The 26,841-nt window shown below is 43.5% G+C and overlaps 1 protein-coding gene across 3 annotated transcripts in view; it reads right to left on the bottom strand.

Moving 5' to 3' along the window:
* The window catches only part of PPFIA2 (PPFI scaffold protein A2), a 1,995,062-nt gene that overhangs the window by 774,711 nt on the left and 1,193,510 nt on the right, over positions 1-26,841 (bottom strand). For all 3 annotated transcript variants that reach the window (XM_085652973.1, XM_085652974.1, XM_085652975.1), the window contains one exon: positions 7,875-8,096. In XM_085652973.1, coding sequence (XP_085509099.1) covers positions 7,875-8,096 — 222 coding nt within the window. The remainder of the gene's footprint in view (positions 1-7,874; positions 8,097-26,841) is intronic.

Raw genomic sequence — 26,841 nt, 5'->3', positions numbered from 1 at the left:
AAGGGGGGCAAACAAAGATGCACTTTTATCTCCTTTGTACATGATTCAGTAAAGGCAAATGGTGCTTCATGTCCAGGAGATTGTGGTGTGCGCAACAGTTTTGTCGGGGAAAGCCCATCAAAAGATTGACTTCTGGGTGTTAGAACAGCGTCAGCACCAATAACATCAAAGTATAGAGGATGGATGGGTGCCTCAGGGGTTAGAACAGAGTCAGCACCAATAACAGCAAAGTATAGAGGTAGGATGGGTGCTTCAGGGGCAACACAAGTACCTGACATCCTAAGCCTGGTTTCCCGCTAACATTTTGCCTTCAGACCTCCTGTTTTTGCTGACTTCGTTTCTGCTTGCCTTAAGACCCTGCACACTTTACCATGGCTAACCAGTGCTTGTGCTCTCTCCTTAAATCATGTTAAATTGGTTTATACCCAACTCTCATATTTAATTTACAGGTAAGTCCCTAGTAAAGTAGTTGTACCTGTGCCCAGGGAATGTAAATTAAATGCTACTAGTGGGTCTGCAGCACTGATTGTGCCAGTCACTTTAAGTAACACTTTACCCATGTCTCACAGTTGCCATTGCAGCCTGTGTGTGTATAGTTTTAAACTGCCATTTTGACCTGGCAAAGAAACATTTTTGCCAAGGCCAAACCCTCCTATTTAATACATGTAAGTCACCCCTACAGTAGGCCCTAGACAGCTGAAAGGGCAAGGTGTTATATATTTAAAAAGTTATACGTTTTGTATGTCCTGGTAGTGAAAAACTTAAATTCGTTTTTCACGACTGCAAGAACTGCCTCTTCCATAGGACATTGGAGTTGCCTCATTACCTTTAATAAGCGTAATTTCCAAATGGGAACAGGTACCCAGTTCATGTTTTGTGTCTTTGGAATTGTAATGAAAATTCCTAACTTATGGTAAAGTTGGAGTTTAAATTACAATTTTGAAAATGCCACTTTTAGAAAGCTGGTGTTTTCCTACTTTAGCCACTGGTGCCTGTAGCCTGTCTCTGGTCACATGACTGGGTGTAGTTGACAGCTGGGATTTGTATATTCCTCCTAGACAGCAACACACAATGGCGAGTTTAGTTGTAACTGGATGGGCCATCACTAGCAGGATGGGAGGGAGGAGCTGGGACCAGCCCCACTTACACTTGAATAGGCTGTGAACTACCTCTGCAGAAAGGACTACATACTCCCCTGTAGTTAATTTGGACCCAGAGCTGAGAAGGCAGGGTACCTGTGAAGTTTGAAGGCATTTCTTTAGAAGCTTCTCCCCACTTTGAAGGCGCAACTGATTATAAATACTGGACCTCAGACACCCACTCTTCAGTACACTTATGGACCTGTGGATACCTGGACAGGAAAAAGGACTGCTGTGCTGCTGAAAGGGCTGCCACTCTGCTAGACTGAAGGACTGCTGCCCTCCTGTGCTGACCTGCTTCCATCTTGCCCGGGTGAGAAGGACTGGACCTGAATCTCTTGAACCCAGAGTGACTTCAATGTCTAGATGGCTGGCCTCCTAATATGATGCCTCATGGACACAACAGGCGTCCATCAACTTTGCATCTGCACCTAGAGTCTGCAATCTATGAGTCTACCGTGCCATGTGGTGCCATCCCCTTCCTGGACCCTTGGAAGTGGGCTTAAGGTGCTTTGCCAGCCTCTGTGGATCTAGTGGAACCAATGCATCTCCCCTGCTGTGAGGTGCAAACTCGAGCAGAACTGATGCATCACTGCTGTAGTGTGGATTGAGCCAGTCGCAAAGCCCAGCATCGCCTCTGCAGCCTCATCAGAACTGCCACTGTGCAAAGCATCCTTGGCACAAGTCCTCGCATCAGGCTTGACAACGATGCAGACTTCACATCGCAGCCTCGCACCTCTTCAGAACCAACATATCGCCCCAACAGCGTACCATATCCTTGACGCCGGACTTCTCATTGGAAGCCCCATTGACGGACTCCTTGACGAAGGTGCAGACACTTTCACTGCAGCCTCACCACATCTCGGAACCGACGTATCACTTTGGCTGCGCGAAGCACCTTGGACATGGAGACTCGCAACCCTTCTCAAACCAGGATTTAAGGTACTCTGTTCAGCGGGCTTAACTGGGTCCCTGTAGCCAGCCCGCACTGCATCATGGTTGGCCTGAACTTGTGACTCTATCCCGGTGAAGAGCAGTAAGATACCCTCAGCTGCCGCTTTGTGCTTGTAGCACTATTTACTCTAGAAAATGTTACATTGAATATCTCCAGTCCAACTGATTGGATTTTTGTCATTTTTTTTATTAAAGAATGTTCTATTTTACTAACTTGGTGTGGGAACCCTTTTTGTGTAGTGTTTTCATTTTAATACTATTTGAAGTGTTGCACAAATACTGCCTCTAAGTTAAGACTGACTGCTCTGTGTCAAGCTATCAGAGGGTGGAGCACAGGCTAATTTAGGGTTGACTTCTGCTTCACCCTGACAAGGAGTGTGGTTGCTGCTTGCCAGGGCTCACACCCCTGCCAACCAACAACTTAATTTCTTACAATATGAAGCAGAAATGGAGGTTTATAGTTGCCTCACAACAGCTTAATTTTATGGGTCCACTGTCAGTATTTCACCCCTCGTCTCGTGTCCAGCACAGTTGTTGTGTCCTCCCTCATTCCTTTGCATTTCTCCTTTTTTGCAGTTGCCGCAATTAGGGTGTACGACACACTCTCACTGTGCTGTGCTCCTTAGATTTGTTTGCTATTCCTGACTCCTCCATTGGCGTGGCATCCTCTTATCTTAGCGCCTCTGACATTATCTGCCTTCCATCTTGAATTCTCTAAGTCACCAGAAACAGGTAAGCGATTCCAGAGACTCCCGCGCTAATTATCTGCATTCAGCTTGAGAAAGCTGTTAAGTGCTATACTGGAGTCCGACACACTTATTGGGCATTGGAACTCATCAGTCACAGATAATTCTTGTATGTCATTTGCTAGGACGTTCATATCTTATTTGACGTGTGTCAATCATTCATTCCTACGAACCTTACCAGTTTATGCACTCCGCCTTCTGTCAACTCAGGGTGGAGCATTTTCTCTTTCTATCACCCTATTTTTCCCTAGGAGAGATCACTGGTTTCTGAGTATTAGGCTAACTCCTGGTCATAGATCTTTTTTGGTACAGAGGATTGAGTAGTAGCATCCGAAACCTACGCCTTGTTCTCACAACCCCTCTGTGGTTGTAACCTTAACAAAAGGAGCCAAATACCAAATCAGAACCCTACAAGGAATCATGTCCCTTTTTTTCAGAAGATTATTTCAATGCAGCAGCTGGACTAGTATTGAGTTTCAGAAGCTTCGGCTTAAGTGCTGATCGCTCTAAAATGGCTTCTTTCTAGAGACAAGAATTTTACGTAAAACAGCATGCACAATGTATTAGTTGAAGCAAGGGGCAGCACCAAACTACCTGCCACAGAAATTAACCATCACTTGAGTTGCCTGCTCTCTTCGTAGCACATGCTGTCTCCATATGGAAACTATCTTCTTCCAAAAAAGGAAATGAACTGTCGAGCAAGATTTCTCAGTCTATTGCTAAAAAAATATGTAGCCCAATCTTTCCATCCATGAGTCTGAATGCCTCTTTTGACCATCTTAAAAAAATAAAGGGTTATGTGTGGGGAATCTGAAAAGTAAATGCCACCCTCCCTGACTCTCTCACTCATTACAACATTAGTTTATCTAGGTGAAAGGTGAGTCCATATTTATTGATTGATTTATTTTATATGCCTGTTCCTAACAATGGTATATAATGTATTATAGTCTGCATGTATGTGTTCTCTTACACCTCATGATACCATGTAAACCACTCTGCTGCTCTTGTGGGACTGAATCACGCTATCTAAAACCACAAATAAATAAATAGAAACTATAAGTGTGTGTGTGTAAGTAGATAAATGTGCGTGTATAAATATATATATATATAAATATACATTTTCATATGGATAACAATTTGCACTTTTACGTGATAGTATAGTAAAATTGGTACTGTAATTTACTTTGAGAATCACAATTTCTGTGAGTCTGCCAGGATGAATCTGTGCACTTGCCTGTGTAAAACAGACAACAGCTTCCTTTTGTTTCCAAGAAAGTAATTCGGGCAGAAAATAAAACAGTATTGTTCAGTGAAACAAAGTTTGTTTGCAGAAATGTTTTCTGTATCATCAGGAATGGCAACTGAAAAATGTAAGTCTGGAGACAGTAAATATATGTACACCGTTGTACCTTATTTGATTGCTACAACCACAAACAGAGACAGCTAATTTGATCGTGTATACCGCTAACAGAAGAAAGTTAATCATCTGATTTTATCTTTTGCCCCCTCACCCCTACAAATACAATGCTTGGAAGTTGATTTTGGTATCAAAGAAGCTCCTAGATTCTGCCAAACTCTAATCAATGTTTTGTGCACAATCATTCTCTCATAACCATCAGACAACCTCTCCATTTCCTGGCCGTTCTCTGTTTAGGATAGCATACAGATGTGCTGACCACAGCCATACCAACTCATAAAATATCACCAAGAAGCACAGTCACAATGTAGAGACTTCATTTTACAGACTGCATATCCCTATTAGCAGGGACGGCTCCTCCAATAGGGCAGAGGAGAGTCACCCTTGCTTTCTTGCAGTGCAAGAAGCAGAAACATAAAATGGTACAACTACAATTTTATGTTTCTGCTTCTCGCACTGTGAGAAACCAGAAGTATATGCCTGGTTGGGGGCAGGCGGGTGTGCAGGTCGGGGAGGAGTGGCTTGCCCAATGTTGTGGGCCCTGACTGTTTGGTCGGCCATCTGGGGCCGACCAAACCAGTCATGCTCACTCTCCCTTTTCTCCATGTAGGCTGCATGCAGCCTTCATGGAGAAAATGGTCTCCCCATAGGCGCCCGGCTAGGCGCTGTCCCCACCAATCACAAGGCTGCCATCTAGCATTGTGATTGGCTTATGGGAGGGGAGGGAGGCTGGCTGCTTCCTGTTCAGCAGGAGAGCAAGACAACAGGACCCGGCCAGGAGCCACGACATCGCGGGACCCACAAAGGTAAGTTTCTTTAAAAAAAATATTAATTAACACTCCTATCTGCTTGAACCTCCACCCGCCCCCCCACACACAAGTCATGCCGGCCGTGACTGCCTTTTAGTCAGAACATAGTGCAGACAACAGAGTACTGTCCAAAAACAAGCATTTGCAATGCAATAGGTCTCGCATTTACACGAGTTTAAGCTGTTGGCATTGTAAATGACAATGCCTTTTATGTATGTTTTAAAAACAAAAACATAAATAAAAGGCATTGCCATTTACAATGCCAATTGCTCAAACTCGCGTAAATGCGAGACCTGGTGCATTGCAAATGCTTGTTAATGTTACTTTCACTATTACTCTGAATGTCATGAACTTTATGTACTTTCTATGGATCCCACAAACTGTGTATATGTTTTACTCCTTTAATCTTCCTATAGTATAAAAAAAGATACTTAATGGAAAGCACAATTGTCCGATTACAGAAAGAAATGGAACCGGCGCTGGGAAATTATCTAAAAAAAATAAAAACACAATGCTTATAATCATGGGCCTTCTTTTAATTGCTTGAGTCTCTCTTACAGTAAAACGTGCCCTTTTATGTTGGAGGATGGCTCACAGGGCGCTGTGTGGCAGACTGTCTGTAAGGAGAATTTTGCTTCTGTGAGGCTGGTAGTTCTGTTTCCTAGAACACTGGGCGACCGGAAAGCACAGGCCCCGGTGAAACCTTAACATCTGCTCCTGGCTCAGACTGCACACCAGACACCCCTTGGCTACTTCTTTTACGCATCTTACACCCTTTCCACCGCACACTCGGCCAGTCCCGGGAACGGCCATTAAAGCCTAGCATATAGAGCTCCGGTTGACACTTCCTTATCAGCTAGAATAAGAATAGATGAGGGGTTGATTAACAGCAAACAATGATAAATGGAATCCTGAACCACGTTTACAGCCACCTTGGCTGCGCAACTTCCATGACACTGCCTGTTCCGTCCATCCCCACATTGGGATTGTGAGAGTGTAGTGGGTGGCGAAGGCGAAGAGCGAAGCAAGTGATGCAGAGCTCCCGAATGACACAAAAAGTGCCTCAACGAAGGCTGTGGCAAAGACTGAATGCTTTCTGTCAAAAATATAACAGAAATCACAGAATAGCAGGGCTGGATGCTAAAAGATGAAGGCAGCGGGCCGCAAAGCGAACACTACGCTGATCAAAGAAACAAAACACGAACGCACTGCGTGAAGTAATCTTAAACATATCCCACAGCACCCGCCTCACTGCCCTCCCGGTGCGTGATAGTCTTGAGGGCGTTGGGGGAAGAAATATACCGCAACACAACTACAGCCATCCCCAAAATGCTATTTTTACCGATCTGCACAGGTAAGGCATCCAGGCCTAGCGACAGCGTGGTCACACATTTACACAAGTGCCAGACAGGAAGAGTCGGTCTCGGGTAGAGAGCGGTGGAGCAAGGCGTCGGGTGAGGGCAGTACGCTGACGGATGTGCCAGTGGCGGCAGTGTGCAAACTTCCTCTGGGAATGCGAGCAGCAAAGAAAACAAGTAGTCCCTAAATATAAACTGTTGTTGGTCGGTGCTGTTTCCTGCAAAAATGGAAGTGACGTCTCGGATCGCCAGCTAACAATAAGCCAGATAAGAAGAGCAATGCCAGACTTAATCAAAGGCAAGTGGCAATATAAATTACCCTCCATATTCTGTTCACTACGGGTCTTGTGACAGCGCATGTGCTGTCTAGGCTCGATCTAATAAATAAACCCCTTATCCAGCATCATTGCATGGCCAAAATAGACTATTCAAAACTGTCTTTGAAGCTAAATTATACAAGTCATCCATCAACTAAGAGTAATTCTCTGTTTTAACAAACTAGACATTTTTTAAAATAATATATTTAACGTATGGCATTTCCACAGAAAATGCTGGAATAACTCATCAAAAATAACTATTAAAAATGTATTTAAAACGTATAATGAACAGCAAATCCTAATCATTGTTGGATTAAACAAGATTCATATTTCAACAGTAGTCCTCGTCTGACAATGGGATTCAAAGTAAACTTCAAACAATCTTAATAATATTAATATTTTGTTACACATTTTATAAAAGGTCTAATTTTCTGTATCATTCCAGTTTATAAAAACCAACAGGTACAGGCATACCATGACCACCAGACAAAATCAGAGCACTTGCTTCCCATAAATATCTTGCAAAACTTTCTCAGAGCTTTTCAAGAGGTGGATTTGTTAGGTACATCTTGACAACGTTATCAGTGCTACGTCTATATGTAGCACCACGGTTTGACCAGTCACAAAAAAAATGTTCTAAAACTTCAATCATGATAAGTGTGCATAAATACTAACATTTGGAAAGTTTGTAACCTCTGTACTTATGTAAGAAATAAATGCCCCTGTAAGCCTGTTAGCAGAGCTCTGTTGAGGGAAGAGGGTCTGAAATTGGCAATAACACATTCGAACAACAAGTACGACGCACAAAAAAGAACGATTTCATTAGTTTTTCATCAGTATGTTTACTGTAAGCGCGTCTAGAGGTTATGAAACAACTTCTCTGGATCCAAACGTATAAAGGATTGGGATCAAGGATGCTGCATGGAGTATTTGTTTTTGTGATAATCTGTTTATTATTTTAATTTTAAAATCTATGTAAACACTCCTCATAGATCGAAAACCAGTAATGTGTTAAGTTTAAAATATCCGTGTAAAAGATTTATTTTACGAGTTTAGTCATAACTGGTTCTGATCAAACGCTTCCATGTGTCACAGTGACGGGAAAGAAATGAATTAGACAATATAATGCTTTACCTCTCTAATATCTCGCTGATATTTAGTGCTCAATTCTTCGGTTTTTACGAGGTCTTTCCTGGCTGTCTCAGCTTCTTGTTCAACCTCTACCACCCGTGAAGACAATGCAGCCAAGCGCTCCTTCATTTGCGACACTTCGTAGTTCTGCTTTTCAAGTAATTCCTGCAGTTCCACCACTTGGCTGGTTTCATCATTTGAATCGATAGATCCATTTGATAGTCGCTGAATACAGAAAAAATAAGAACAGAAATTTACTTTTCTTATTCTATTTAAAAATACATTTCTAGTTGTTTAGCTATCTCAAGATGTTATCAGAAAAATATCCATGTAGACAAATGCAAATATATTTGAAGTATCGTCAATAAATTAAACATAATTAGACGTTTTAATAGGAAATGCAGTTAATTCTATATTATTGGCAAAAAGCATATTTGAAACCTAGCTAACAATCTCACCTTTACAAAAAAGTAATTTTCAAGCCTGTTATCCACCCAGGCAGGAAAATTCAGTTTGCATAGTTGAGCTATATATGTAAATCGATGATTCATTTGTTCATTCTTTCCTTCCTTCAATTCCCTTATTTGTTCCTGCATTCATTCATTCATGAGAACTTCACCTTTTTCAGTTGTCCTAATCTTCTTCTTGAAACACTGGACCAATTACCTTTTCAACTAACCACAAATTGAAACATCAGAGCTTTACATATGTTAAATAGGCGCATATCTAAGCTATCAGATGGAACGATATATAAATAAATTGCTTTATAAACTGAAGATAAACCTAAAGCCATAGGTACAATAAAAGAAAGACTTTTACAATTCCAAGTATTCTGACATTACCAAAAACGCATAAGAGTATGTTGATATCTGAAAGTCCAATATTCTTCCTTATCAGCATTCATGTTTATTGTTTCTTAAAATGATTAATGGAATTTGGAATATGATGTAAACTTTTACATAACAAACTATTAAACTAATTCAACATCTGTACGAAACATCTGAGGAAAGCAGTCACCTACTCAACGAGTTCCCATGGGGGGATATCTGGCTTGATGAGTTTATTCCTGAAATTGCTACTTCGGTGCTGTCCACTCAAATAACCATTTTGCACTCTTTCAACACTCATACTGATTGCAAAAGCTCACTCATTCTTTGACGTGAGTTGAGATTTAACATTTGCCACCACTCTGATTCTTAATATAATAAAACGTGTTATTAGCTGTGCTTAAAGCACTGACAATTGCTTTTGCACCATTGAGACTGTGATCAGCAATGGTAACACCCAAACCCTATGGCTTCTACACTCTCAGGTCAGTTACTGTGAAAGAATGATTAAAAAGAAACCTGTGAAATCATAGATCTAGATATGAAGAAATATGCGACTAGTTTGACATCAAATATATATACAGCACCAACGTACTATACTGAGTATATCATTGCCAATGCAGCCTTATGGCAGTTTAAACCACCATTTCGACCTGGCATAATAAATAAACCTTTTGCCAGGTATAAACCTTCTTTTATAATACATATAAAGCCACTCCAAGGACAGGGTGCATTGTAATTATAAAATTGAACTTGCACTTTATTTTGCACATGTCCTGGTTTTGAAAGACACTTCAATTAGTTTTTCAAGGCCTACCTCTACTACATTAGGTTACGTTATTACATTTAATAAGTGTCAACTTTTGAATGAGAACAGGCAGAAAGGTCAAGTTTGGTCTCAAAAGAATTGTAATTTAAATTATTTTTAATGGTCAAGGTGAATTTTAAGTCACAATTCTGAAAATGTTACTTTTAGAAAGTTTACTTCAGGAAAATAATGGCACTCCTAGGTATAATTTTGAAGAAACACATTCAATTACTCAATGTGCACAATATCCACATGCAATTCATGCTAACAACATAGAATTGTGACTATGACCACCAAAGTTATTTCTGGAATATTTCTGGAAACATTTATCAAAAACATCTAATATGTAATCATGAAGCCATTAAAAATTACATTTACTGGATCAAGTGGGATATAGCATGTATGGTGTCCCCTAGGAACCAGAACCACAAGAAAACGAAAACAAACTTTTTTGCAATAGCACAGTTACATGTGTGTTTCTCATAACAAACACATCCACAAGATCAACGTGAATAATCTAATGGCCTTTTAACAGCACCACAATGTTTGCTTGTTTGTCATGGCGGTCTACAACATTTTGACCGAGAATAAAATGACCATGTCTCATCAGGACATAATGATAGTAGAAACTTCAGAAAAAATAAATAAAATGAATTGAACGAGTTTGTGAAGAGAAGAACGGGCCAGATGATCAAGCGTAACTAAGATGACAAGCATTGGCAAAGCCAATAGGTCTCGCCTACGAGAGCTATTGGCTTTGGCAAGGTGTTGTACTCATGCTGTAAAGAAGCACAGGTGCTTTGCAGTGTGGCTGAAACTAAATTAAAAAAGTGCCATGATGCAGGCAGGGATAATGCATTTTATTTTTGTAAGTGCATTTGCACTGGATGCATACATTTTTTTCCAGCCATGCTGCACAGCAGCCACCTGCTGCTATACAGCATGGATGCAAATCATTGCCAAAGCCAGCGATGCCTACAGAGTACAGCATGAACAAAAGGCAATGGCAGAACCAACAGTTCCAAAGACGAGACCCATTAGCTTTGCCAATGCTAGTTAAATCTTGGCACAATACCCCCATGATAGAGCAAATCATTGAATTTTCCCAATAAAAATGACATTTGGCAAAAGAAATTCCTCATTGAATAAAGAGAATTTGAAAAACAATTGCGTCCATGTCCATGTCTTAGTGAAAGTATTGTGACAACAGATTATCTGCTTCAAAATGTAAACATCCGTTTAAAAGGAGAAAAGGCATTCTTTGAAGTGTATGTGACATTACATGGTACTAGGTTCAAAAAGGATGACGGTAAAATAAAAAAAATAAAAAAGTAGTGCCTCAATCACAGTGAGATCAGTGGAAGAACAGCTATCAAGCTGAACCAAACAGGACTTGGTCCATGCTCCATCTGTAAGAAGAGTAAGTGAAGCCAGCAGGCACCGGCCAATAGAAGGCAGAACATGAGAGTTAAAATGAAGCCAACTAATGTTAATCAATGGGTGGGCTGCAAGCCCCCTATTGTATAAAATCTCTCGCAGGTGAGAGTGCATGCGTTGTTGCCGTAGAACTAAAAACACAGCACTGGCTCAAGTGAGCACACCCATTGCCCATGTTGAGTGCTGTGATGGGTGGGATGAAAACATGCGAAAGTTGAACAGAATGACACATGAAGACGGCTGTGAGACAATCTCAATATGCAAGTATATTATATACATAAACAAAATTTGTTTTGCAAGATCAAATGCTGTTGACTAATGCTAGACCTATACAATGAGAGAAAACTCATAATTTACAGGAAGATTCTGTGCAGTGAACACCAAATGGAACCTTGACCACATTTCTCACCCCAAATATACACTCCTCAATGTATGTGCATTGGGGAAAAATGTATATACGTTTCTAAATTAAAAAGAAATTCGAGCTGTTGGAGTGAAGTAGTGTGATTTTAAGAAGCAGACAACCACAAAAAAAAAAAAGATTAATAATGGACCAAGTGATTGCAAACACAGAAATTCTTAGCGATAGATCTGGTCCGTGCAAATCAAAATGACTACTTGTTAGTGACTCCACAGTCCGTAACATTCAAAATGTTAAGGATTGTTCCCTAAGAAATGCATTGTGTGGCATTGGAATTGTTTTAATAGCAATGCAAAGGTGTGTTAGAATTGCAAAACAGCTAAATGGTTCATCGCCATTCATTTTGAAGCTTTAATGGTACATAGGTCTAGTGGACTAGGAAAAAAGTGTTCTCTGGTGCTTGGCTGCCATCACTGAAGGGAGATCAGCTGCTGAGGCAAAGCCCACGAGCAAAGGAAGCACAATCTTTCTTGCTAAGTAAACCTGAGTCCCACGCAGGGCCACGGCTGCTGGGGCTGAGTTCCAACAACAGACTCCTGTCATTCATTCAAGCCCATCAACCAACAGCCGCAAACAGTAATAAAACACACACACAGGAACATTTTAGATATTGGAAATGAAGGATAAATGACAACAGGGCGATGTGTGGAAGGCTGAGAGGGCTGAGGTGATTGACTCCTAAACAACTGAATTCAACCAAATACAGTATCATCTGAGCACTTTAACTACCATCAACGAGAACTGGAAAGAGTACCCGGATTCTGAAAGGGCTCTGGAACCATATAAATGAAGTCAATGTGCTATACTAATGCACTCAACGTAACACTCCAAAGTGTGCCAAACTCGAACGCTCTGTGCTAAATGGGATTATGTGGATTACACAATGTGCCATAGGGTACAATCCATCATTGCACCCACATGAACCGGGTCTCATCCCCCAATAAGCACCTCAATCTATGGTTTTCTATCAACCGAATATGGAAAATGCGCCAATTCCATGGCCATGGAAGGCAAAACTCATTCAAGATCTGCCGCCCAGCACCACCAAGTTACTAGTTCAATAGTACGTAGTAAATTAGTTTACTGAAATAACCTGCTAGATTTAACTGCAAACGCACATCCGTCTTCCGTGCTCCCGGATATCAGAGTCTGCACACTCATTGGGTAAAGAAATTACCTGAAAAGCCATCTGACGAGTTGGGAGCACAAGAAGAACACATACAGCACCAAAAGTGTAAACAGGCCCGTCCGGTTACTACACTTTGGACTGTACTATTCGCGTTTTCGTTCTAGCGTGTACCATCCCCTCTTCGTCATAAAAACAGCTTCTTTGCTGAAAGCCTCACTTTTCTCCCGCTTCTCTATTCCATCATATCCAACATGAAGTACCACACCCGATCTTTTGGGGGGGATTTCTGGTCAAAAAAAGGTTGTGCTGCTTCTGCCGTAACGAATAAATAAACCTAGAGGATTTTATTCTACCACTGGATGGTATGTGCCCAATCGAGAAGGCATTTCACAGCTAAATGCCTTTGAGTAATCCAGATTTCCCCAACCCTCTATCCCCCAGAAGACGGAAAGCTGCTCCCCACCTCTCCGGATCACATGTGCTTACCCAGTTACCCCTTTAGATTACAGGTTCTTTATTCTGAAAATTACGGTCACTTTGAACTGCAATCCAACTGGCACTTGGTGTGAGCCACGAACTACAGCTTCCAGAATGCACTGCGTCAAACTAATGACAGCCCGCACTACGTGACAATGGCCAGATCATATTCCATCCAGTTTTTTGTTTCAAAATCCTTGTTATCTGTGCCGCTAGGCCAGTTGTGAACTTGGACACCAGCTCCCAAAATGCACTATGTGGTTAAATTAATGCCTATGACTCAAATGATGCATTTTAAAGAAACAAGGGAACCATAACTCGCGTGCATGCAATGCACTGCTGATGACGTCACATATTACATCACTCATGACATGATCATTGACATCACTGATGACATCACTGATGACATCTCAAATGACATCACTGATGGCATCATCCAGTAATTGTGTGTTTTTCTGAAAATTAAATATGTTTTATATATGTATATCTCAAGGTCGATGGAAGAAAAAATGGGTATATAAGTGTCTAAATGGATGATTTTCTTTGTAAAATTGATTATATAACTGACTGATTAAGTGTATCTTAGTGAATACATGGGTTAGTGAGTAATGTTTAAATATGTAAATATCTGTATCAGTCTCTCACTTTATGTATAAGTGGCTGCATGGGTTGGTGAGTAGCTACATGAGTGTTTATATAGGTTATTAGTTGGTTTTTTGAGTATCAGTATGAGTGTCTGAGTGTCTGTATGGTTCGGTGGGGGGTATTACGTAGTGCATAGATGCATGAATGAGTGACTCACTGTTTGTATGTGTTGAAGACAGCATGTGTGCAGGACTGTATGGGTGGATGAGTGTGTGTATGGGTGTGTTAGTGAGTGAATGACTGTCTTAATCGTGTCTTTATGAGTAACTACATATGTTTGAAACTAGTATATGTGAGTATTGTTGTATAAAAGTGAGTATATGTGAGAGTGAGAGATTGGAAGAGTTCCTGTATAAATTAGTATGTGTTTCTATAAATGATTGTTTAAGAGAGTAAGTATGTGTAAGGTTCTGTAGAAGTAAGGGTGGTGGTGTGTGTATAACTGTATATGCAAGTAAATGGATGTTTGATACTTTGTTTGCAAATGTGACTATGTGTGTAAGTAACTCTATGGATGAGTGTCGGTGTGTAACAGGATGTATAGGTGTATGAGTACATATGATGAGTGACTACATGTATGAGTGACTGTATAGGACTATTGCTGAATGATTGGATGTGTGTTTAGATCTCGGAATTACTGAATAGGTGTGTTGTAACTGGTATTGGTGTGTCCATTGTTTTGAAAATGTTAGTTTCTGTTTTTGAGTGTGTGTATCAAAGGTTATATTAGGGTGAGAGGAGGTCTGCCACTCTATCACAAGGATGATGTCATCAGTGATGTAATCAGTGATGTCATCTGCGATGTCATCAGTGATGTCATGAGTGATGTCACTGACCAGGTCATGAGTGATGTAATATGTGACGTCATCAGCAGTGCATTGCGGGCGCGCGAGTTATAGTTAGCTGAACTAACTATAATGGGGGAATTTCTAGGGTTTTGTACGAGTGAAATGTCCAACTAACTATAATGTCCCTGAAACCTATGGTTTTTTCAGTGAATTTCTCAGGTTTTTTAAATGCTAATTTCTAACTATAACGTGCCTGAAACCTATGGTTTTTTCAGTGAATTTCAAAGATTTTTTAGATGCTAGTTTCTAACTATGCCTACAGAGGTAGGACATGTGAAGAAAGAAGAAAGAACGCACAGAAAGAAGCAAAAGAAATGCAGAAAGAAACAACAGAAGTCCTCAAAGACGAAGAAAAGTGCAGGAAGAAGCAAGACATGTGCAGAAAGAACTAACAGAGGAGCAGAAAGAGGCCTTGTTACAAAATCATCCTGTGCCCACAACTTTTTCAGAGGGGTACTGGTGTTAACTGACTCTGACTAACCAGGCCTAGAGCCAGTGGTATGCTAAAAGACACTTAGAATACAGTGAAAACACCTACATACACTAGGGAACACTATGCGTTGGGGTACCCCTGTGATTACCATGACCTCCTCTGTAAGCCCCTAGTACGTAATAGGGCAGGGGGATTAAAACTACCTCTTAAAACGCCCCACGGGGTGCGTTTGCACACTGGTGAAGGGAGGGGGGAGCCTGAGGTGACATGTGTGCAAACACGCCCTGTGGGCGTTTTAAGTTGGGGGATAAAGTCCCCTTGAATCCTGAGGGTCCCTAGGGTCCAACTAGCCCACTAGGTATCTCCAGTAAGCGCCACAGAGCTGCGTTGCAGAGAGGTGTAAAAAGGGGCACGGCGTAGACCACCTGTCTGTAACGCAACGCAGTGGTGCTTACTGGATGCACCTGGTGGGCTAGTTGGCCCCCAGGGGCCCTCAGGATTGAAGGGGAATTATTTCCCCAACTTAAACCGCTCCACAGGGCGTGTTTGCACACGTCACCTCAGGCCCCGTCCCCTCCCTTCCTTTCCCCACTGTGTAAACGCGCCCTGTATCCATTTTAAGTTGGGAGATTAAGTCCCCTTGAATCCTGAGGGTCCCACTAGCACACTAGGTACCTCCAGTAAGCGCCACAGAGGTGCATTGCAGAGAGGTGTAAAAAGGGGTGTGGCCTCTGAACACATCTCTGCAACGCAGCTCCCTGGCGCATACTGGAGGTACCTGGTAGGCTAGTTGGCCTCCAGAGACCCTCAGTATTCAAGGGGAATTAATTCCCCAACTTACAACTCGCCAGGGGGCGCGTTTGCACAGTGGTGAAGGAAGGGGGCGGGGCCTGAGGTGACATGTGTGCAAACACACCCTGTGGCGCGTTTTAAGTTGGTGAATTAATTCCTCTTCAATTCTGAGGGTCCCTGGGGGCCAACTAGCCCACCAGGTACCTTCAGTATGCGCCAGGGAGCTGCCTTGCAGAGAAGTGTTCAGTGGCCACGCCCCTTTTTACACCACTCTGCAACGCAGCTCTGTGGCGCTTACTGGAGGTACCTAGTGGGCTAGAGCGCAGGACGCTAAGTTACTTTGGGAGAACTTTAACACGCAGGAGCGTTTGCTTGTTATGTTGGCTGTTCCATGCGCAGGAGCGCTTGCTGGGCTTCCAGGTTTACTATGCGCAGGAGCGCTTACTTGTTTACTGGTGGTCCATGTGCAGGAGCGCTAATATGCTTTACAGTCTACGTTAATGACCTGCTGACCTTGCTAATGATATTCCCTAGTGCCTTCCACAAGGTGATTATGCTGATGAATCTGTAGATTGTGTTCAGGAAGAGAGTGAGGGTGTGTATGTTTCATTGGTAATAATCCTTCCCTGCTCTCCCATTCCAGGTGGCATCTCTCCAGGGGTCATAAGGAACCAGAGGTCACCATCCCATTCTGTCCACAACCCATCCTTTGTTTCCCTGGCATCTTCCCCCAGTCCCATCTACATCCTTGTTAGTGTCAGCTTCTACTAGGGGTAGGTGGAGACGGTGGTGGATGCTCATGTCATCTCTGCATGATCGCCCCGCCAGACTACGGTAAGACAAGCAGGGTCCTGAGAGAGGGGCTGTGTGGCCCCCCTCCTAAGGCCATTTATGGCCCGGGGGACCCCATCCCCTGGGACCGGCCTTGCGTGTTTAAAAAATAAATAAATATATATATATATGTATATATATATATATTATAGAGGAGGGGGGCCGTGTGGCCTCCCTCCCGGGTCACTTCTAGCCCCGGGGACCCCATTCCCCGGGGCTGGCCCTCATAGTTGGGGACCGTGGAGGGGTCCCCAATACCCCCCACGGTCCCGCTGGGTCCCTGCCTCCTGCGGGAGCCGGCATTGCTTTTCCACTTTGGGAGCTGCTAAGATGCGTGTGGAAAAGCAATCTGCCTTCGTTTTTGGAAGAGAGAGCAGGTTTCCCTGCTCTCTCTTCCAAAAACCAAAGCACAGTTTGCTATGGTAGGGCGGGAGCCGCGACTCTCCCGCCCTGCCATAGTAAACAGCAGTGTCCCGGGGTGGGCACCCTGGGAAACTGCAGGAGCCGGCCCTGGGGGGTGGCGGTTCCCAGGGCCATCACAGGGCTTCAGGAGGGGGGCCACGCGGCCCCCCTCCCAACATTGTTAAAGCCCCGGGGAGGTGGTGGTCCCCGGGGCTCGGGGGTCCGTTACGTACCCCCAAATTTGCATATTTACAGCCCTTGGGAGGGGGCGGTCCCCGGGGCGTGTGGAGGGGTTCAAGCCCCCCCACACAGGTAGTTTATTTATTTTTTCCAAACAAGCCCCTGGGGTGGCGGTCCCTGGGGCTGCGGGGGGGGGCATGTGCCCCTCCACCAATATTTTACAAAAGCCCCGGGGGTGGCGGTCCCCAGGGCTTGGGGGGGCCTTTGAGCCTCCCCACCCAATTATTTTACAAGCCCCGGGGGGTGGCAGTCCCCGGGGCTGCAGGGGGGCCGTGTGCCCCCCCACGAATACTTTTGAAAATCCCCTGGGGTGGTGGTCCCCAGGGCTTGGGGGGGGCTTGGATGCCCCCCCACATTAAAAATCAAAGCCCCGGAGGGTGGCGGTCCCCAGGGCTGCGGGGGGCCGTGTGCCCCCCGCAAATCTTTGAGCAAAGCCCTGGGGGTGGCGGTCCCCAGGGCAGTGTGGGGGGATTGGGGCCTCCCCACACTTTTTTTTTCTGCCCCCGGGACCTGGCCCACCCGGGGGCTTTATTTAAACGAAGCGAAGGAGACCGTGCTTCGTTTTTTTTTATTTTGCGGATGGATCCAAGGATCCTCCGCGCATCCCGCGATTTAAAAAAAATAAATAATAATTTTGGGGGCCCTGGAGGTCCTTGTGGGACCCCCTAAGCAGGCCTAGGGGGTCAGGGTGTTTCCACCCTGCCCCCTTTTCGTGTTTTGCGCGTTTGTTTTTCTCTTTTCTTGTGCCTCGGTTCTACCGAGGCACAAGATGGCTGCCAACACTTCCTGGTTTGGAGTGCTGACAGCCAATTAGCATGAAGCTTCTGATCGGGAGGGTGCTCGGATCCTCCGTGCCTCTAAATATCACTATCTTTATTTCTTAATTTCTCAAGAACTACTGAACGTGTTTACACCATTTTATAAAAGGTCGCTTTCTGAGCCAAGCAGTACCTTTTTGCCAAATTTGGTGTAATTCCGTTCAGCAGTTTTTGCTATAACCGTGTCTAAAGTTTCCTATGGGAAAATAATTTTTGACCACTATTTTTTTAATGTCTCAGGAAATACTGAACGGATTTACACCATTTTAAAAAAAAAAGGGCGCTTTCTGAACCAAGGGCTACCTTTTTGCAAAATTTGGTGTAATTCCGTTCAGCAGTTCGGGCTGTAGCCGTGTCTAAAAGTCCCTATGGGAAATAACATGGGGAAAACGTGTTTTGGGACCCCCCTTTTTGCTCGGCCCCCAGTTGACTAATCACCCCCAAACTTTCAGGATAGGAGCTGACCGGAACGGGCCATTAGTTTTGAAAAATTCGTGAAGATTCGTCAACCGGCGCCAAAGTTATTGGGAATAGAATGTTACGATTTTCCTATTGATAATAGGTTCTAACTATAACTACCTACTGATGACGGAAGGAAGGAAGGAAGGAAGGAATGAATGATGGATAGATATATATAGATATATATATGTAGATATATAGCTCCACACTTTCCCTTGCCAGGGATTTTCTCACCGCACTCCGTGTTTATGAAAAAACAATTGATCACAAATCGTCCATAGGTAGTTCAAGAGTGTTTAACATCAATAGCTGCCAACACACCCCAAACGCGTTTCGGTCTCAGCCAAGACCTTGCTCACGGGAAAACAAACGACAAACAGAGAGCGGCATTGCCTTTCCGCTGCATTTAAACAATCATGCCACCACTCCCCAATGAAGCCATCTATTGCATTCTGGTAGTGGAAGTTTTACATTTACTCTTTTGTCGCCTGAACTAGTTACTACATTTTTTTCGTTAAAATCACATTATGGCAAAGAACTTGCTTGGTAACATTTCAATTACACAATTTCTTTTGTAGCCTTTGCTTGTTACGGACTGCGTTCCTTCAATTTTTTACTCATTACAATTTTGTATTATCTATGATAGAAGGATATTAATAAAAAGATACATTCTAACATCTGGGGGTTTATAGAATTTACTTCTACCATCCCCGGGGCTCGAACCCTAGTTATCTTCCTCTTTGATGGTGTTTTATCGTGCTGCGATATTCTATCTCTTCGCTCGTTTTTACTCCAAGAATTCCTTACATTGGTTCCCCAATGCTATACTCTCAGTATCAATCCCTGACGACTAATCAATTGGTTAATATTCTCATCTATGTCATATAATTTACATCCCGGTACATTACCCGGCTTGTAATTTTAAAACAAGGAAAAGGGGAGGGGGCGGATCATATCTATCCCCGTGGTATTTTGTTACGGGTTCTGGAGTAGCGCAGCCATGTCTTCTTTCACTCCATTGCTCATTAAAGGGGTTATGCCCATATATTTCATTCTTATCCTTCTAGCAAATGTACCACACCAATCCTTTATACTATCTTCATTATCAGTGATTTAAACTAATCTATACTTCATTAAGTATTTATACCTTACAGTAACTATATATTATATATCACACCTTCATTAGACAATGCCATAAGCACCATAAAGATTTAATTTATAACATATGTACAGTTAAAATCAAATGGAAGGGAGGTTAAAGTTCGTATCAATGTACTTAGTTCATGAGGCTATGTTGAGTATCACTCAATGCACACTACATCAGATGTTGTCCATTTTCATTGGAGCAACGTGCTTTTTATGTACATCATAGGTGTGAATGTAGCTCCTCATCTTGATTCAGCCCTCTCAGGCTTATGGAATTTCAGAGATGGCTTTACTAGAAATACACTCGAAAACATAAGTTTGAAGCGCACAGTAATAAACCCCTAGTGTGTAAAATACTGTAATATATGTGCATATATATGTTGATCACTTAATGGAAAAGATGCGATCGTCGCGATTAATGGTGTCATCACTACTTCCCGAAAAACCACAAAAATGGAAAATAGGTCTTAAAGATGTATTTTAAAGATACTTAGCATAAAAACATGAGTTTAAACATATTTTTAAAGAAGCATGTATATAATAATATGTGTAACGCAATGTTTACAATGGATTTGTTTAGTTACTATTTCTGGATGCGCTGGTGGCAGTTGAATGACTGCTTTTGTTTTGAGATTTCACAACATATTCACGGCGATCAGGACATCGTCCCGAAGAAACACAAAACTAAAAAATGTTGACAGCTGCACATAACACCAGATGCAGAGTTTGAGGTTACTTAGAAACACCCTGTTACCTTTGTCTCTAAAGTGCACTCTATATACAGGCGTAGACCACCTGTCTGTAACGCAACGCAGTGGTGCTTACTGGATGCACCTGGTGGGCTAGTTGGCCCCCAGGGGCCCTCAGGATTGAAGGGGAATTATTTCCCCAACTTAAACCGCTCCACAGGGCGTGTTTGCACACGTCACCTCAGGCCCCGTCCCCTCCCTTCCTTTCCCCACTGTGTAAACGCGCCCTGTATCCATTTTAAGTTGGGAGATTAAGTCCCCTTGAATCCTGAGGGTCCCACTAGCACACTAGGTACCTCCAGTAAGCGCCACAGAGGTGCATTGCAGAGAGGTGTAAAAAGGGGTGTGGCCTCTGAACACATCTCTGCAACGCAGCTCCCTGGCGCATACTGGAGGTACCTGGTAGGCTAGTTGGCCTCCAGAGACCCTCAGTATTCAAGGGGAATTAATTCCCCAACTTACAACTCGCCAGGGGGCGCGTTTGCACAGTGGTGAAGGAAGGGGGCGGGGCCTGAGGTGACATGTGTGCAAACACACCCTGTGGCGCGTTTTAAGTTGGTGAATTAATTCCTCTTCAATTCTGAGGGTCCCTGGGGGCCAACTAGCCCACCAGGTACCTTCAGTATGCGCCAGGGAGCTGCCTTGCAGAGAAGTGTTCAGTGGCCACGCCCCTTTTTACACCACTCTGCAACGCAGCTCTGTGGCGCTTACTGGAGGTACCTAGTGGGCTAGAGCGCAGGACGCTAAGTTACTTTGGGAGAACTTTAACACGCAGGAGCGTTTGCTTGTTATGTTGGCTGTTCCATGCGCAGGAGCGCTTGCTGGGCTTCCAGGTTTACTATGCGCAGGAGCGCTTACTTGTTTACTGGTGGTCCATGTGCAGGAGCGCTAATATGCTTTACAGTCTACGTTAATGACCTGCTGACCTTGCTAATGATATTCCCTAGTGCCTTCCACAAGGTGATTATGCTGATGAATCTGTAGATTGTGTTCAGGAAGAGAGTGAGGGTGTGTATGTTTCATTGGTAATAATCCTTCCCTGCTCTCCCATTCCAGGTGGCATCTCTCCAGGGGTCATAAGGAACCAGAGGTCACCATCCCATTCTGTCCACAACCCATCCTTTGTTTCCCTGGCATCTTCCCCCAGTCCCATCTACATCCTTGTTAGTGTCAGCTTCTACTAGGGGTAGGTGGAGACGGTGGTGGATGCTCATGTCATCTCTGCATGATCGCCCCGCCAGACTACGGTAAGACAAGCAGGGTCCTGAGAGAGGGGCTGTGTGGCCCCCCTCCTAAGGCCATTTATGGCCCGGGGGACCCCATCCCCTGGGACCGGCCTTGCGTGTTTAAAAAATAAATAAATATATATATATATGTATATATATATATATTATAGAGGAGGGGGGCCGTGTGGCCTCCCTCCCGGGTCACTTCTAGCCCCGGGGACCCCATTCCCCGGGGCTGGCCCTCATAGTTGGGGACCGTGGAGGGGTCCCCAATACCCCCCACGGTCCCGCTGGGTCCCTGCCTCCCGCGGGAGCCGGCATTGCTTTTCCACTTTGGGAGCTGCTAAGATGCGTGTGGAAAAGCAATCTGCCTTCGTTTTTGGAAGAGAGAGCAGGTTTCCCTGCTCTCTCTTCCAAAAACCAAAGCACAGTTTGCTATGGTAGGGCGGGAGCCGCGACTCTCCCGCCCTGCCATAGTAAACAGCAGTGTCCCGGGGTGGGCACCCCGGGAAACTGCAGGAGCCGGCCCTGGGGGGTGGCGGTTCCCAGGGCCATCACAGGGCTTCAGGAGGGGGGCCACGCGGCCCCCCTCCCAACATTGTTAAAGCCCCGGGGAGGTGGTGGTCCCCGGGGCTCGGGGGTCCGTTACGTACCCCCAAATTTGCATATTTACAGCCCTTGGGAGGGGGCGGTCCCCGGGGCGTGTGGAGGGGTTCAAGCCCCCCCCACACAGGTAGTTTATTTATTTTTTCCAAACAAGCCCCTGGGGTGGCGGTCCCTGGGGCTGCGGGGGGGGGCATGTGCCCCTCCACCAATATTTTACAAAAGCCCCGGGGGTGGCGGTCCCCAGGGCTTGGGGGGGCCTTTGAGCCTCCCCACCCAATTATTTTACAAGCCCCGGGGGGTGGCAGTCCCCGGGGCTGCAGGGGGGCCGTGTGCCCCCCCACGAATACTTTTGAAAATCCCCTGGGGTGGTGGTCCCCAGGGCTTGGGGGGGGCTTGGATGCCCCCCCACATTAAAAATCAAAGCCCCGGAGGGTGGCGGTCCCCAGGGCTGCGGGGGGCCGTGTGCCCCCCGCAAATCTTTGAGCAAAGCCCTGGGGGTGGCGGTCCCCAGGGCAGTGTGGGGGGATTGGGGCCTCCCCACACTTTTTTTTTCTGCCCCCGGGACCTGGCCCACCCGGGGGCTTTATTTAAACGAAGCGAAGGAGACCGTGCTTCGTTTTTTTTTATTTTGCGGATGGATCCAAGGATCCTCCGCGCATCCCGCGATTTAAAAAAAATAAATAATAATTTTGGGGGCCCTGGAGGTCCTTGTGGGACCCCCTAAGCAGGCCTAGGGGGTCAGGGTGTTTCCACCCTGCCCCCTTTTCGTGTTTTGCGCGTTTGTTTTTCTCTTTTCTTGTGCCTCGGTTCTACCGAGGCACAAGATGGCTGCCAACACTTCCTGGTTTGGAGTGCTGACAGCCAATTAGCATGAAGCTTCTGATCGGGAGGGTGCTCGGATCCTCCGTGCCTCTAAATATCACTATCTTTATTTCTTAATTTCTCAAGAACTACTGAACGTATTTACACCATTTTTAAAAAGGTCGCTTTCTGAGCCAAGCAGTACCTTTTTGCCAAATTTGGTGTAATTCCGTTCAGCAGTTTTTGCTATAACCGTGTCTAAAGTTTCCTATGGGAAAATAATTTTTGACCACTATTTTTTTAATGTCTCAGGAAATACTGAACGGATTTACACCATTTTAAAAAAAAAGGGCGCTTTCTGAACCAAGGGCTACCTTTTTGCAAAATTTGGTGTAATTCCGTTCAGCAGTTCGGGCTGTAGCCGTGTCTAAAAGTCCCTATGGGAAATAACATGGGGAAAACGTGTTTTGGGACCCCCCTTTTTTCTCGGCCCCCAGTTGACTAATCACCCCCAAACTTTCAGGATAGGAGCTGACCGGAACGGGCCATTAGTTTTGAAAAATTCGTGAAGATTCGTCAACCGGCGCCAAAGTTATTGGGAATAGAATGTTACGATTTTCCTATGGATAATAGGTTCTAACTATAACTACCTACTGATGACGGAAGGAAGGAAGGAAGGAAGGAAGGAATGAATGATGGATAGATATATATAGATATATATATGTAGATATATAGCTCCACACTTTCCCTTGCCAGGGATTTTCTCACCGCACTCCGTGTTTATGAAAAAACAATTGATCACAAATCGTCCATAGGTAGTTCAAGAGTGTTTAACATCAATAGCTGCCAACACACCCCAAACGCGTTTCGGTCTCAGCCAAGACCTTGCTCACGGGAAAACAAACGACAAACAGAGAGCGGCATTGCCTTTCCGCTGCATTTAAACAATCATGCCACCACTCCCCAATGAAGCCATCTATTGCATTCTGGTAGTGGAAGTTTTACATTTACTCTTTTGTCGCCTGAACTAGTTACTACATTTTTTTCGTTAAAATCACATTATGGCAAAGAACTTGCTTGGTAACATTTCAATTACACAATTTCTTTTGTAGCCTTTGCTTGTTACGGACTGCGTTCCTTCAATTTTTTACTCATTACAATTTTGTATTTACAAAAAAGAGAATATCTATGATAGAAGGATATTAATAAAAAGATACATTCTAACATCTGGGGGTTTATAGAATTTACTTCTACCATCCCCGGGGCTCGAACCCTAGTTATCTTCCTCTTTGATGGTGTTTTATCGTGCTGCGATATTCTATCTCTTCGCTCGTTTTTACTCCAAGAATTCCTTACATTGGTTCCCCAATGCTATACTCTCAGTATCAATCCCTGACGACTAATCAATTGGTTAATATTCTCATCTATGTCATATAATTTACATCCCGGTACATTACCCGGCTTGTAATTTTAAAACAAGGAAAAGGGGAGGGGGCGGATCATATCTATCCCCGTGGTATTTTGTTACGGGTTCTGGAGTAGCGCAGCCATGTCTTCTTTCACTCCATTGCTCATTAAAGGGGTTATGCCCATATATTTCATTCTTATCCTTCTAGCAAATGTACCACACCAATCCTTTATACTATCTTTATTATCAGTGATTTAAACTAATCTATACTTCATTAAGTATTTATACCTTACAGTAACTATATATTATATATCACACCTTCATTAGACAATGCCATAAGCACCATAAAGATTTAATTTATAACATATGTACAGTTAAAATCAAATGGAAGGGAGGTTAAAGTTCGTATCAATGTACTTAGTTCATGAGGCTATGTTGAGTATCACTCAATGCACACTACATCAGATGTTGTCCATTTTCATTGGAGCAACGTGCTTTTTATGTACATCATAGGTGTGAATGTAGCTCCTCATCTTGATTCAGCCCTCTCAGGCTTATGGAATTTCAGAGATGGCTTTACTAGAAATACACTCGAAAACATAAGTTTGAAGCGCACAGTAATAAACCCCTAGTGTGTAAAATACTGTAATATATGTGCATATATATGTTGATCACTTAATGGAAAAGATGCGATCGTCGCGATTAATGGTGTCATCACTACTTCCCGAAAAACCACAAAAATGGAAAATAGGTCTTAAAGATGTATTTTAAAGATACTTAGCATAAAAACATGAGTTTAAACATATTTTTAAAGAAGCATGTATATAATAATATGTGTAACGCAATGTTTACAATGGATTTGTTTAGTTACTATTTCTGGATGCGCTGGTGGCAGTTGAATGACTGCTTTTGTTTTGAGATTTCACAACATATTCACGGCGATCAGGACATCGTCCCGAAGAAACACAAAACTAAAAAATGTTGACAGCTGCACATAACACCAGATGCAGAGTTTGAGGTTACTTAGAAACACCCTGTTACCTTTGTCTCTAAAGTGCACTCTATCATTTCTATAAATTCCATGGATGTCAAAACGCAGATTGTTGTTATGGATATAGCCCATGCGATGGTCTCTGAGGAATGCAGAAACAGTTTTATTAAAATGTTTCCTGGCTTTGTCAATCTGTGGACAAAACTGATTCGACCACTTCCATTTCTATTTTTGGCATATTAGAGTACACCAAGACAGTGTGAGGGAAAAGTGACATTAGTTCTGCATAGGTATCTTTCATTAGGATTTCCAGCCCTACCCCAGTCAATGTGCCTAGGTCATTGTCACCACAATGCACAATCATGAGGTGAGGAGCTCGGCATTCCACAAGGGCTTTAACCAAAGCCAGCAACTGAAGAAACTTTAACTCTCTATGACCAAACCAAGTAATCTCCACATTTGGCAAACCCAAATCCCTGTTTTTGCAGCCTCTTTAGCCCAATAGGCATAGCTGTGGCCAACAATCCACACTCTAAGCATTTTGAAGTGAAGGATCAATAGTAGTCAGGAAAAGGCTAGAGCTGAATGAGGTAGTTTTCCAAAAGAAAAGCAGTTAAAAAAAAGATATATTTCATTGGATGCGGTCAGTTAGTAAGTGAATAAAATTAGGTACTATGTTGGATGCATTAGTAAGCAGTCCTATTTGCTGTTGTTTAAAAAAAGGAATGTAATGCAGACATGGATATGCTTCTGAATCTGTACTGTAGACCACACCTGCTGTATCTCATTTGGGAGTAGCATGTTCCTATTAGAATGTGCTGTGAACTTGTGACCTACTGGTTCCACTGGGTTGCTAGGAACACTGAGCTAAAAGTGATTTGGGGGGAAGGGTGTTTAAGAGACAGAACATTTCTTAAAAAGTTGAGGAGCTATGACATTTTAAGTAATGATAAACTTTCATTTCCAATTGAGGACTACGTAATACACTGTTGTGCAGTATCTAAATAAAAAAAACAGAAGCTAAATTTAGGCTTGGACTCCTGTTTGTTATCAAGATTAATCTGGGATGATCGCGAAAACGTTGCGAACGCGCGGAAACAGGTACCTCGTTTTGAAAGAGAGGGAAAGTGTTAACAGATCCTAACCATTCACAAGTGCAGATAGAATAGTCTAAAATGAAAGAAATAATTTCATTTGCTGCCTTTTTCATGATCTGAAGAATGTCTGTATAGAGTTCTTGTGCTACCTTCATTTGGCATGTAACCTTTCTTTGAGAAATGCTAAATATCTGTTTTAGACGCACAAGAAAAATTTGAGAAATTATGTAGGTATGCCATTAAAAAAAGGTTCTGTGCTTTGAAAAAGTGAGATTTGTTGTTTTCAGTTTTAGAAACTTACTGATGCATGTGCATGCTGAGTAACAGAGCAATGTATGCTTGTAGAGAGGCATGTATCCAATTATATATGAAGTGTGAT

This window comes from Triturus cristatus, chromosome 4_1, assembly GCF_964204655.1.
Source record: "Triturus cristatus chromosome 4_1, aTriCri1.1, whole genome shotgun sequence".
Classification (NCBI taxonomy): Eukaryota; Metazoa; Chordata; class Amphibia; order Caudata; family Salamandridae; genus Triturus; species Triturus cristatus.
The sequence above is the reverse complement of the archived record's forward strand: the minus strand, read 5'-3'. Positions and strand labels throughout refer to the sequence as shown.